At 38.8% G+C, this 14,945-nt stretch overlaps 1 protein-coding gene across 1 annotated transcript; it reads right to left on the reverse strand.

The window, feature by feature from the left end:
• Positions 1 to 6,733: 6,733 nt before the first annotated feature.
• LOC148016747 (E3 ubiquitin-protein ligase ATL6-like) lies at positions 6,734 to 8,198 on the reverse strand. The gene has a single exon (XM_087664374.1). It carries the CDS (start codon positions 7,862 to 7,864, stop codon positions 6,839 to 6,841), a length of 1,026 nt encoding a protein of 341 aa, XP_087520500.1. The 5' UTR covers positions 7,865 to 8,198; the 3' UTR covers positions 6,734 to 6,838.
• Between the last annotated feature and the right edge of the window lie 6,747 nt (positions 8,199 to 14,945).

Raw genomic sequence — 14,945 nt, forward strand, 5'->3', positions numbered from 1 at the left:
GAGAGAGAGAGAGAGAGAGAGATGTGTGTGTGTGTGTGTGTGTGTGATCATTAGGTGTCATATTTCAATGTTATCAAAGATCATGGAAATTGTATCAAGTGTGTTATTGCAAAGGGTACCAGTCAATGTATTACATTATGTACTCTTCACAATTCTCTCTTTCAAAACATATATAAGCCTTGAGAACCCTCTCTTTTTCAAACAATATATGATTTGGTTTCAAAGCATATATAAGCCTTGCAATTCCTCTCACAACTTCCTAATTTACAAGTGTTTTGTTGGAATATTTACACACACATACACAACCCCTCTCTTTGTGTGTGTAGCCAAAGAGCATTAACAAAGTTCCAACAATAATTTCAACCATACGAGAAGGAGAAGCTGGAAAAAGTTTTGTGTGTGTGTGTGTGTGTGTGTGTGTGAGTGATTTAGACCATATTGACATGTTGTCTATAGGCTACCAATTATTGGTACTAACACGTCCTTCAAAGGAATCGATTTACCCTTCAACCTTTTAGACACATAGACACAAATGAAAGCCCATTGTGCACAATTCATTGTGCTAGGAGCTTCATTGTTTATGGCTTTTATATATATGATATAAAATATGGAAAATATGTAGATTATTTTTTAATCTACATTTCACATATACATTAGTTTAAGTTCTCATTAATTCACATGAGACAATGTCACTCACATCAAACTAAATGCATAGGACAATGAAAGATATGTTACTCAAGAAAAACGTGATACTCAAGAAAGATAAGATGAACACACAAAACACTTGTAAATTAGGACTCAAAAACTAGGCCATGCTCCATTGGCCCATTCATGAGACAAGAGACGTGAATGGATTACTTATTGAATTATAGCTATGAGCCATTTTTTGGCCTAGTAATGTGGATCAAAGGATAGCTCTCTCTCTCTCTCTCTCTCTCTCTCTCTCTCTCTCTCTCTCTCTCTCTCTCTCTCTCTCTCTCTCTCAATCTGCTTATATAAGCTCATCGTTAGATGTGTGTTATCTCTTAGGATTGTAATTGCTATTTTATGCTATACTTGGCCTATTTGTTATTTTTAAGCTATATTTGGTTTCGTCGTGTCTATTTTAACACTAAGTATATGAATACATACTCAAACATGCTCACTCATAATTTGCACGAGCGCACACGTGCATGCACGCACACGCGCACGCGCACACGCACACACGCACACATGCACGCACATGCACGCACACCCCCCCCCCCCCCCCCCCACACACACACACACACACACTCACTCACTCACTCACTCACCCATTCATGCACGCATGCACATTCACATGCCTTACATACAATGATACTCACTCACTCTCACACACGTGCATCCCCCCCCCGCCCCACATAAATATACAAATTGCTCTTTACAGATTCTCATGAATAGCTATTAAGTTTATGTATTTTTGCATGAAAATTTTCCATACTTATCCATTTGATGATATAAACTTGTACCATATCCTTATTGATGGAATATAAAATGTTTAGAGAATTATTTTGTTATTCTTGGATAATGGCAACAAGGTCAAACTTTTAATTAGACAATATAATTTTTTATTTTTCAATTCACCAATCCTAGTACTTCATATTTCTTAGAACAAAATATCTCATAATGAGATATAAGGTGGAATTTCCACTTGTGTTAAGTGATTAATTTTTTATAATAATCCTAATGTATCCAATGGTGTGTAGAGTTGAAACCTTAGATATTTTGTGCTAAAATTCTCATGTGCCTTGCAAATTCTTGATATGTGTAAGTATAAATTGATCAAGAATTAACATTTCTCCACTTTCAAGCAAATAGAACTATTTACAACCTAATGAAATTTGAGATATTTAGATTCTTTTATAACTAATAGATGAGACTATTGTGAGTGGTAAACTACATCTCTTATGTGTATTGCATTTTGACATATTTTGATATTAATAAACCAAGATATATATACTTCATTGAGTATAAACAAGCAAAACAACTATGGATTATATTGTTTATCGCAATATACATTGCCTATATTTCTACTATCAAGAAGAGTCCAAAGTACATTTCTATTATTTTGAGCCAAATTGTTCATGTCATGCTATGAAATAGTATATTATCTACATATAAGATTTGGGCCAATTTGAAAAGATACTTTGAAAATGGTAGTCGAACTAGTGCCACAATTCCTAAGTGGGTCCTAAATTTAAGATGCAAATCAAATAGATACCAAAAGCATGATCCAAAGTATTATATATGTAGTTCCAAAAATTTTACTACTATTTGTGGTGATTGCATACCAAAATTCACATTTTCGACATCAATGGTATTATTAACTTGACTAAACTTTTATACTATCTAGATTTGTAGATAATTATAGATAGATAAGTTGATATGCATGTCCATCATGATGCCAATAAGATGATACTGTATTTATAACATCTAAATAAGGGTTCTACTCTTGATGAAGAAGGCAACACCTATTCGTTCTTTATCTTGGCATAACTCACAAAACAGTTTGAGGCACATACGTTCTTGGTACACATATGCAAAATGTCATCCAAACCTTGGCCAGTCCATATTTCCAAGTCATGGAAGAGGTATATATACAAGAATTCTTAAATCTCTATTGACCTTGGGCAAAATATACATGGAAACTAGAAGAATATTAGGCTTTCTATAGACAATTTAAGTGTACATTCCCTCAAAAAGTAGTTGACCAAGTTTCGATGGAAACAACTAAATTCACCTATCAAGCTCTATGCATGTATCTTCTCATATCAAGCCTGTGGTGCTTGCTTCAAATCATAAAATATCAAGGGCTACCTTTGATTCAATCAATTGCATTGTCATTCACATTTCTTTCTTTCATCTATTTCTCTCTAGGAGAGAGAAAGAGAGAGCACATGTTGTGTGTGTACGTGTGTGCGTGCGTTCGCGCATGCACTTGGTTTGGCTTGGAGAAACAAGCAAAGTAGTTCAATGTCTTGCTTGTGATATCATAGGATCAAGGAGTATGGACCCATGATGAGGAGTGACTATGAGGATCAGAGGGAGCTTCAGAGGTTAATGATGACCATGTAGACCACATACAGTGAGTTTTCGATGGCCATTGCACCAGTCTACTTTCCTTTCTTCTTTCAATATCCAAGCTCAATAGTAGAATAGGCTCCTTGGCTAAGCAAGGTTATTTGGCACCATGGTGGGGGTATTTTGTGAGGTGAGAGACCTTGCGGCATCGATGTGTTAGGTGTGCTTGATCTGATATGCATAGATCTATCTAGATCTAACAAAGCATGGGTTCAAAGTATAATACAAACTAAACAATTGAGAAATAGTCTCGAGATCTTGAGTAAAGGCAATAATAACTTACATGTGAGAAGAGATGTAGATGAGAAGATGGGTTTTAGGTTTTTCATAAAATATACAATCTACTACTATAAGTAGAAGAAAATGTAGAAGTAAGCTCAACACTCAAAATGCTCATTTCTCTCAAAGTAGAAACCAAAAGTTTATGAGAATGTAACAAGATAGAGAAGAAAGGAGGACAAGTGTATTGGCAAATTTTTATTTCAAAATGAGTTTGAGTAAGGGAGAAAAGTTGGCGCTAAAAATTGCACAAAATAGTGGGGAGAGAGGAGTGGAGGAGGGAATACTAAAAAATCCTTGCAAGGTCTTATTCACCTAATTTTTTAACTTAAAAACTCTCCATCTCCTTTGAAAACATATACCCATTATTTGGAGAGAAAATTCTCGACATGAAGGTTAATATCTTGCCTTTCAATTGGATAATCCAAAATGCCTGCCTCTTGAACTGTATTGGTTTTAATGGCCCCAAAGAGAGTTCATATTTTTGCTAATGCTTGACAAGCAATGCAAGTGTCCTTATTTAGCATGAACCTTAGTGGGAAAAAAGAATATTGCAACATAAACAAAACTTGTCTAACCAACAAATTTGACCATTGATATAGCATGTGCCTTGCATATTTTTAGAGATATATCTCAGCATGCACTACAAATAAAGAATATAGGCAATGTGTACACTTGGAGGACTTTAAAGACTAGTTGAGAGAGAGAATCAATCTTACAACTAGGTCACAATGCTAGCATTAGATACATGGATCCCAATCTTCAAGTGATTGTGTGATTATTATCCATATTTAATTGGTAGGAGGATGAACTTTTCCTTCCTCACCTTTGTAAGGGGTCTATAGTTTGTTATTGATCTTTCTAGATTACCATGTATGAGTTGAGGTATAAGTTGTTTCAACTTCTAAGGGGTCTAGTTTGAGTTGAGATGTAAGCTATTTTGAAACCTTTTCACGTTCTAAGGGTTCCATTTTGCTATACAAATTATCAAGTATGAAGTTAAATTTAAAGGTCTCAAACCCATACTTCTCCTAATTGAATTAAGGTAGGTCATTGTATGTTAGACCTTACACATAAAAGTTATTGGACTCAAATTTCCAGAATATTTTTTGAAGCCTTTTCACTTTCTAGGATTAAGAAGAATGAAGCACCCAAAGGGAACTACTGAGACCAATTGTGTGGTGAGTGCCAAAAAAGACACCTTGGGAACAATAAACAAACATAAGACAAGGTTGGGGATCTTGCTTAGGTGTCAATCAACTCTTGAAAATTTTTGTACCACCTTAAAAATAAGTGTATTTTGAAATGTGCATAATATTTCGAATTTGAATATTACATTAGATTCCTTTAGCTCCTCTTTATATTTATGCACTCAAATCTTGAAAATTAACGAGGGTATAAATTTTCTCAAAAAATAGTGTTTTTCTTAAGATTACCATGAATGGCTGCCTCTAACCTATATGCTTTAAGATATTCCATTCGGTGGTTAGATCAAGTTGAGTTGTTTAGTCATCACAACGAGGGTGAAAATGGACAACTCAACATGCAAGAAACTCTCCCTCTTGCCAACGAGATTGTAGCCCACAATAGGTTTTGAGTGTATAGGTGTATATGTGGGTGCTTGAGTTCAAACAATGGATACATCCTTGAGGAATCTTTCAAATTTCAAGCATTCTCAAAAAAAAAAGGGGAAGAAAAAGAAACTCTCTCGACAAATCAAGGTCAGAATGGAGGGGGTCTTCAATACATGGACTATAAATTTTCATCTAGGCAATTCAAGGTGAACATGGCATGTTGCTCAAAAAGATTGTATGCATGTCTAACTAATGAAATGACTACCTTCGTGCAAAAATGTAGCATTGAGGAACGAAGCAATGACCTTTCACTAAGTGCATCAACTTTCTACCACTAAGATTGTCCCTACTAATGTGTAATGATTTTGGACATGTTGCATGTAACCTCATGTATAATGAGCCTTGGGGCCAATTGTCCACCACCCTACCGTGAAACTAGCCTAAGTCTTAAGATGATGGTACACGCACTTGCTATACTTTTTGAATGTGTAGCAACTAAGCTAAATGTGACACCTTCTTTCAACCAAATACTTTGATACAAAAGGTGCTCACTTTACTTATTATACATTGGAAAAGGTACTCACTTTACTTACTATACATTGGAAAAATCTAGTCATGACCTATGTATGGCATGGCCCTTAATAGCTCTTGAGCTTATCGATAAAGGTCTCATGTCTTGATACTTCTTATTCATCATTGAGGAGTTTATACTTCTCTTACTCATTGAGGTTCCAGTACGGTTGAATGATAGAATTTTGTCCTTTTATGTTTTAGATGAAAACCAATTTAATCATGATTCCCCCATACCTCTCTCGCACACGAGTGTGCACACATTCTCTCTCTTAATCAATGACCACGAAAACCAAGGTTTTATGTAAAGCAAATTGCCATAAAATACAATAATACCTTCAAATTTAAAGAGGGTTCAAAACTTTTAATTTTACAAATCTTTTAGTTATATAAAGGGCAAGCACATCATTCAAAAATCTCTCTTAAATTTTGAGTTAAAAGGTTTCTGTATTTGTTATCTAAGTGTTTTATTTGAACATTGCAATGAGCAATAATGCTGAAAGCTTATAGTAGTTGAGCGAGGACCTCTTTAGATTATAAAGCACGAGGGTCACTTACTTAGGCTTTTAAGGCAAACCCCCACTTAAGTTCCTTTGTGCTTGTGTGTGTTGGGGGGGGGGGGGGGGGATGATGACTTGAAATCTGAAAGATGTCTCAAGGGTGGTTATTTAGATTTTAGGAAAACTAGGATCACTTAGGCTTTAAAGGAAACCCCACTCGAGCTCTTCCCTACCAGAGTGCTGCCGAATGGCGATGTTAACCCGGCTCCGCCTCTAGAGCTATACTCGTGAGTCGTGAAGGAAGGATACATTGTTTTCTTTTTCGGAGAATGACTTGGTATCTGAAAGATGCCTCAGGGGTGTCCCCCCAACTTCCAAGGGTTGCACTCAAGCACCCACGTAAAGATTTAGACGCTGGACGAACTTGAGCTGGAACCCGGTTGGCAATAGCTACATAATTTGATAATAATAAAGCAGCCCTTGAGAGGGGCGCCTGCTGTCGATTTAAACTTTAAAGCGAAGGGTACAGTCCACATAGCATAATATCAATACTCGATACTCGACGATACTCGAAGTCGAAACAGTGCCTTTCCCTCCACCCTAGTTAAACTTTCTGCCAGACTGCCAATAGAAAATTTGACCCGGGACAGTATTTTTTTTGGCGAACAAAAGACTGCAGCTCACATCAACAATGATTGATTGATCGGATGAAATCTACTGTACAAAGGCAAGATATCATTCATGCGGATATAGTATTGTGTCAATTCGTGTGCGAGATGCAATACGATACATGGATATGGCAGCAGCCTCATCGGATCAGGAAGAAGAAGAAGAGGACGCCTCCTCACCGCCTTGTGTAGTTTTCTCATGTCTCGGAAAGATGACTATTCGTACAGGATTCTCTCGTCGATTTGGAGCGAGCCCGATCTCGAGGTCGTCGAGGGGGGGCCGAGGTAGCGATGGCGGAATGCAGTGGCTGGCAGCCGGTGGCGGACAGATGATGGAATGGCCGGTGGAGTGGGACCGCCAGTTAGGTCTCATGTATTCACAAATCACAGCCTCCTCCTCCTGCTCCTCTCGCCCTTGGGCCTCTTGCTCATCTGTGTTGCCATGCCTGCCGTCCGACGGCACCCTGCTGCTAGAAACAATCACCGCAATCTGCTCCTGCTCCTGCTCCTGCTCCTGCTCCTCCTGCTGCTGATGCTCGTCAACTACCCGTGCTGAGGCCTTGCCCTTGCTGGAGCCCTTGTCCGACAACAGGCTGCGCCGACACAGGGGGCAAGTGCTGTGTGAATATAACCACATGTCGATGCAGTCCGGGTGGAAGCGGTGCTGGCATCTGGGAAGGAGCTTCAAGGTCTCCATATCTTCAAAATCTGTAAGGCAGACAACGCACTCGGATAGGCTGCCGCCGCCGAAGCTGCTGCACTCTGTACTCTTGCCGCCGCCACCACCACCCTTGCCCTGCACAGAGAAGCTCACCAAGGGGAGCTGGCCGATGGCCACCGGGTCGAGGCCCGACACTGGGTGGTGGTTGAGCGTGTTCATCATCTCGCCCTGCAGCTCAGCGTACCTGCGCACATAGTAGGTGAAGAAGCCCATGAACAGGAATGTGCACAAGAGCACTACCAGGATGATCCCCATAGAAGGGCTCCCCAGGGTCACTAGGTTGGGGTAATCGGTGCCGTTGTGGGCCGCTGCCGGAGGAAGAGAGGGTTCGCTGCCGACACCACCGTGCCCATCGTTTAAAGCAGAGCTTGCAAAGGTGGAAGCAGGAGTAGATGGATTAAGAGGGGAGAAAAAACCTGCTGCTGCAATAGTTATCATAATCTTGTGGGACATGGATGCAGAGGAGCTATCTTTGAGAGGGGATAATTGAGGCGATTGGAAGAGGAGGGAAAGGTTTTGGGGCGCGGGGGGGGGGCGGGCGCAGTAATCAGAGATGGAGATCAATGGGGGGGCATGTAACTGGCAAGGTGTGATATGGAGAGATGATGATAAGCAGCTGTGTCATCGTCGTCAAGGGCGAGAGGGGAGGGGAAGGGGGAGGAGCAGCAGAGAAACATGTTGATGCGCCCCTGCTTTGCTTGGCTTCTTATCAATTCTCTTGCACAGAGTTGGGGGCATGGACTCTGGGAGGGAGGAGATACGAGTGCTGTGGTTTGGATCTTGGCTTTTGGGGGCCACGGGGGGGGGGGGGGGATTGGAAGTTGGAACTGGGGAGAGAGGCGCCTTTGCTGCGGGCAGTAGCTTGGGTGAGAAAATAATAAATAAATATAAAAGAGGCGTTTCCTTATATATAAGAGAACGCTATATACGGCCACGTAGACACATCTATGCTGTGATGCCATCAGCACCCATGCTATGTATGCACGTACGTATGCTTTGATGATGGTGTGCCTTCCTTTTTGTTTTTGTTTTTTGTGTTTTATTTGTTTTCCCACTGGCCGCCCGTGCGTGCTGCTCACAGCAGCCCGCCTCGCCGCCGTTTTCACTGCCGCCACGTGTCATGCCTTTTTGACCGTGGATTTCTGCGAAAGCTTGCGGAGGAGGTTTTGTCTCTCGCCCGCTGGTTTTGCTTTTGTTCCCCGCATCTCGCGCACCGGCGTCCCCTCACTCATTCCTGATTTTTTTATATAAAAAATAAATAGTGCATTAAAAATGTCACTTTAACGTCCAAAATTTTGGAAAAAGTAAAGTAAAGCCAGCTTAATAGCTTATACAAAAAACAAACGTGTAATAAACTTTGATATCAAACTTACTTAATGCGGAAAGGGAAAGTAAATCGGGAGCAGATACCTGCCAACTTGCCAAGTTGGACAATTCTAGACTCTCAGAGTCTCACGGTGAACAACTCAGGTGAGCGGATCCAGCAGATGGCCCTCGCACGTGGTCATGACAGGGTGCATGAAAGAGGCTTAGTACGTACCATGGTAGCTTTGATCGACATGAACTATAGTCTATGGTCGATTGGCACCTGAGAAAGACAAGTCGTCAAATAGTCTAGTCACTAGAACACATCTTTTCACCCATGGTTTTACGCTTACCGAGAAGAATTGGTTAACCACTACATAGAAATAATTCAAGGGCATGACCCTTTGAATCAACCTTCATACATGATTCTTAGGACAGCTATTCTAGGATGCCTTTCTTAAAAACACTTGCCAAAGGCCTCCATGCGTATTTGTGGTCTAACCTTGCTAGCTCTGATGAACACATGTTTCCCTCGGATAATCGAAGGGACCTCAATTCAACACAAAGTAGGCACCACACGAGCAAAGTGATTACCATGCCGATCTTTTTGTGAGCATAGTCTCTCGTATGTGAGGGCATTCACTATGCACACCTGGTGGCTTAAACTCGACTATGGTTGTTGAGGAGTAGCTGGTCCAAACCAATTCTTGCGAAATATTTCTTGTTGAACCATACACAAATCCTTCTTATTTCACACTTGGGAGGAAATTAGATATTTGAATTGGTGATTTCTTCTTCGTAGCTTTGAGAAATTATAAGTAAATCTAGATATTTGTGAGAATTCTGTTTTCTTCTCGCTCAATTATTGAGAAAGCTCATCAAAAACTTGAGCTAGCTTTAGCATGAATCAGACACTATCTTTTCCCAACCACTTGTCCAAGCTCTTGAATTGAAATCCTTCACATTGAGTGGCTAGCTCAATTGGTTGTTGGTCCATGCTCTTAGGTTTAAGACACTACAATAGAGCAACCTTGAGACGGCTTATCCTTCGAGATACCATAGCCTTATGCGTAAAGGGTGAGTTTGTCCTACTAATAAATTGTTCACAAAGCCATAAAGGCTTGCATTGGGAAAAAAGGGGGTGTAAAGCCTTACTTTAGACATGACTTGAGTGTACCTACACACAAATTGATTGTGCCTCCAAGGTTACATCCCAGAATTTGAAGTCATGCTCCAATGAACTCACCCACATGCCATTGGCTCAAGTGTATATTTTTGCCAAAAGCAAGGTCAAAACATATAAATAAATTCTACATGGATTGTAAATTTTCAAAACAAGATGCATATTATACACTTGAGCACTGCCCTATGTTGGTTTCTCTTTTTCTCTCGTGAATCAACTCTTGAAAAATGAAAAAGAAAATAGAAGCGCATTTAATGTCAATTAACAAGGGTAGTTTCCCCTCAAAACAGAGAACATACAAGATCCCTTCACCATTATTATAGCATACCCTTACACACAATGCTAGCAAAACTTTTGGGTTTTAAAAATGATGTCTATAAATTTATTAATATGAAAATGGTAAGTTGATGTAATTTGACTTCAGAATTCCTCAAGAATATTAAGTTCAAGGCTTTGAGGTGATGAAACAATGGATTTTTGACATTGTAAAAGTTGATAAATACATGTATATAACATAGAAGTTAGATTTTTTTTGGATACACCTTACCTCTTGTTATTTATTCCTATGCGGAGCTTTTCATAATATGTGCTTAAAGAACTTGATAGATCCATGAAAAATGCACAAGGTGTCATGAACACCAATGACAAACCATACTAGACAAACCTTTTTCATCACGTCTTGATTGTGACATGGTCTAAATCAATTCCTAGGTGATATGTTATGTGAACGCATTTTTATCCATTGTTTTCAAGTCAATTCTACACTAGACTATTCTCATGAGTAAGCTTTTGATTGTGACATGCTTCAAATTAATTCTTCATTTGTGCTATAGGCAAACACATGTCTTTCTACTCTCTCAAACTAGGTTAAAACTAGATTGCTCATGGGAACAAAATACTTGAAAGACACACTAAGTTGGCAACCACTGAAACTCCCAACAAGCAAGAAGACATGCTCTAATTTTTTGGCTAGACTTCATGGGCACTTTCATGAGATAACAGCAATAGCCAACCTTCAATATAAAATCATGTTTGGAGGCTTTTAAGTACGGATATTATGGTTTTCCTCTCCTGATTCCCAAAAAACATTCGAGTAATCATTGCTTCGGCCAATACCTTAAAGGTTCTTAAGTTTTATCAACATCTCCATCTCCATCAACATCAAAAATTGTCTTCAATATTGTACTTTTTAAATTGTCCTCAAGCTATGCTTTTTTACTTCAAGTTCACAATTTACCTTTCCTTTGAGATTGTAAAACTATGAAGGCAATAAAAAATCATGTTGGTTTGTACAAGATATTGATTGCATTTCACTACAACAAAGGGTGTGCCAAAGGGTACTAAGCTCTAGCACATCTAAAATGGAGGATGAAGGTGTTATGTAATTGACAATATCATTTTAGTGCAAAAGTGGGACAACAATAATTATTGTTTTGTTTGCTTCTTGTGAAGGTTTTTATAAAACAAAATATGCTTATATGCATGTGTGTGCGCGTGCGCGCGCGCATGTGTGTGTGTGTGTGTGTGTGTGTGTGTGTGTGTGTGTGTGTGTGTGTGTGTGTGTGTGTGTGTGTGTGTGTGTGTGTGTGTGTGTGTGTGTGTGTGTGTGTGTGTGTGTGTGTGTGTGTGTGTGTGTGTGTGTGTGTGTGTGTGTGTGTGTGTGTGTGTGTGTGTGTGTGTGTGTGTGTGTGTGTGTGTGTGTGTGTGTGTGTGTGTGTGTGTGTGTGTGTGTGTGTGTGTGTGTGTGTGTGTGTGTGTGTGTGTGTGTGTGTGTGTGTGTGTGTGTGTGTGTGTGTGTGTGTGTGTGTGTGTGTGTGTGTGTGTGTGTGTGTGTGTGTGTGTGTGTGTGTGTGTGTGTGTGTGTGTGTGTGTGTGTGTGTGTGTGTGTGTGTGTGTGTGTGTGTGTGTGTACAAAGACACATGTAGGGGGAAGGGGAGATTTATTTATTTATTTATGTTGTAGAAGCAGTCTAAAGATGCCTTAATAAGCCTTCCCAAGTAACATAACACTTAGAATAATGATGTTCCACATTTGTGATGAATATGAAAGTCTCATCTTATACGCACAATAGAAAGCCCTTGACCTCCATCGTATGGTGGGGCACATTAAAAATCAAGTGAAGAAAAGAGCAATATAAGTTGTTTTCTTAATTAAGATAATTATTTGGACACTCAAGTAACTTCTAATGTTGTTTTGTAAAACTTTCTAACTAGATCTACCAAAACACAAAGGTTAATACCTTGGAATCTTACTTTGTTAGACTTGCCCATAAAAGCATGCTATAGTAATGGGGAGATCTAAGTTGTTCTTAGAAGTAAAATTGTCCCTAGTTAAGTAGCACTTTGTGGGGGTTTCTCTTTTCATTTTCTATTTTTGGGGGTTTGATTCTTTCCCTTAATACTCATCAAAATTAGCACAAGATAAAAGATAAATTAGTGCAAGGAAATGCCAACATGCACTCTTCACTCCTTTTGATTTCCCACTAATGATGTCATTGTATTGCACCAAAGGCCAGCTTGTTCTTTCCAAAGGCACCTGAGAGTTTTTGTTGCTTATTGGAAACCTCACGTTTCTTCAAAGCAGGGAACACTTTCTTTATTGCCACTTTTAGAACATCATGCCATACCTCTATCCTTCCACCGTAGTCTTTCTCAAGCTTTTTGTTCTCATCATACTTTTGTAACTTCCTCAATCATTCCCTAGCAAAGTAGCAAGACCCTTCATGCACAAAGCAAGCAGTGAAGAAGGATGAGAACCAAATCTCACATACTAGCTCAAAGCCTATGGCATTCTACATCTTTACAACTTTTAGGGCCTTTGTTCCCCTACTAATCCAATTAATGTGAAGGGGCACTTACCATTTATATAAGAAGAAAAGTTATATTTTTGAGATATCCATAAACCTTCAATATGAGAGATTTCTAATGCATTTACAAGGTAACCTTTACATATGAAGTAAGAGCTAGAAAAAGTGATTAGAACTTCAATATTCAAAAAGTAAAAAGGTGGGAGAAGAAGGGGGGGGGGGGGTGGGGGGGGGGTAGGGATAAGAGATGTGCTTGGAATTCCTTTTCTACTTATGACTCGTCACTTTTCCCTTCCTAAGTCCCAATGTACTAAAAATGTAAGAATTATTAAAAAACTATAGAGTGGATAAATATCCCATCAATTCCCTTAAAGCTTGATTGTGATCTCTGCCCTACCTCACATCCTCACACTAACACAAACACCCAAAAAAAAGGAAGGAAAATTTATGTTACTTATAGAGAAGTGTAAGGATCTTGATAAACTAGAAACATAAGGACATAGAAATAGATGCAATATAATTTTCACATATTATAATTGACGAGGAAATCATAAGGAGAAAAAAAGCATATTATTTAGAAAACAAAATATCCTTCTTACCTTGAGTCACCTAACATGTACCATCGAAATGGCTAACCTTTGCAAATGTACATGGTGCATCACTTGATTCTCTAACACCATCTCTTTGTGACAGTTAAAACTTGGATAGGATACACTTTCACTTGCTTTGCACCATATATCTATGGACATTTGTAAGATATCATCCAAGATCACACACAGATAAGGAACATAAAATTACTTAATGTAGTTGAAATCCAATCTCACTTTAAAAGAAAATAAATGATACGATGTTGAAAAGGTTAGGATTATAGATTGTAATATGTTTTTAAAACTTGCACAAGTTCCAAAATCACAATTATTCGATGGGAGTTAGATTTTGTAGCTTTATTATACACAACAATTTAGATATGAACATTATTCAATGAGAATATAAGATTAGCTCTAGATCAAGATAAATGCCCCTTCCAAATATGTAATGACAAAAGAAAGTGAGTTTACAAAATAAACTTATTTTTCTTGCACGTTCCTTTATCCTCTCATGTCAATATTCATGCAAGCCTATACACTTTGCTAATTGCACTACATCTTACTCCAACAAGTTAAGCTATCACAAAAACCAATGCATAAGCCAACCCATGAGCTGTTTGGATAGGATTTAAACTTTGTAGGTTTAGAAAAGCCTATAAGAGATATGAAATTTCATCAAATTTGGAGACTAATGGGCAAGTAAGCAAAGAAATTTAAAGCTAATCCAATGTGTATCTTATTATAGTAACAAGGAAGGATGGATGCTTCCATTCATGTTTTATTTCTTACTTTTTCTTAGTATCACAATTTCTTTTTAATCATTAACCAAGGAGTTATTAGGGTTATTCATTGATCCACGTTGTTGGGCCAAAGATGGCTCATAATTGTAGTTCAATAAAAGTGATATATTTACGTCTTTTGTTTCATCAATGGGGCATGGCCAAGTTGCTTAGTCCTAATTTACAAGTGTTTTGGGTGTTTCTTGGGTAGCACGTTTTCCACTATCTTACGCATTTAGTTTGATTTGAGTAATATTATCTCATTTGAAGCAATAATGATGTAAACACATGTGTGTCTACTATAATGTAGATAGAAAAAGCATTAATAAATTAAGAGGTCATATTATGTATCATATGTAGCTATTGGGGGTAATTGTGCATGTGCCTAGTCGCCCGTGTAAGTATTACTACATTGACAGTACCTATACCTGCACAGTACAGGCAATGAGCACCCATCATTGTCACTTCATTCTTTATTCTTTCAGTGACATTTGAATAAAGGGAAGGTCAATCACACATTGTGACCATTGGAGTTCCCACATCTTGAGTCTCTCTCTCTTGGTCTCTTGCACTACCTGCCATAGCTTATACCTCTCTTGCTTCTGCTTACTTGTGCTTCCACTTGGGCTTCTCCCTTCAACTGATATCAGAGCCACATTCTTCGTGATCTTGAGCCTAATCCGACATTACTTCAGTGATGCCAGGAGGCATATTCCACGGTGGATTCTGTGAGGTCTTGTGGTGGATTTCATAAAACTATATTTATTTGTCGGGCTCATGCACAAGGTGGATTCCTTGTGCGAGAAGTTGATGGGGATGCCTGTCCTTTTCGAACGTCAGATTAATTTAATGTGCACGTGGGTGATTCCATAG

Source organism: Lygodium microphyllum, chromosome 23, assembly GCF_053477565.2.
Source record: "Lygodium microphyllum isolate KBCC chromosome 23, Lygodium_microphyllum_v1.1.10, whole genome shotgun sequence".
Classification (NCBI taxonomy): domain Eukaryota; kingdom Viridiplantae; phylum Streptophyta; class Polypodiopsida; order Schizaeales; family Lygodiaceae; genus Lygodium; species Lygodium microphyllum.

What these genes read in the sequence shown, in the direction of transcription:
- LOC148016747 (XM_087664374.1), bottom strand. Translation starts at nt 7,864, where the DNA reads ATGTCCCACAAGATTATGATAACTATTGCAGCAGCAGGTTTTTTCTCC.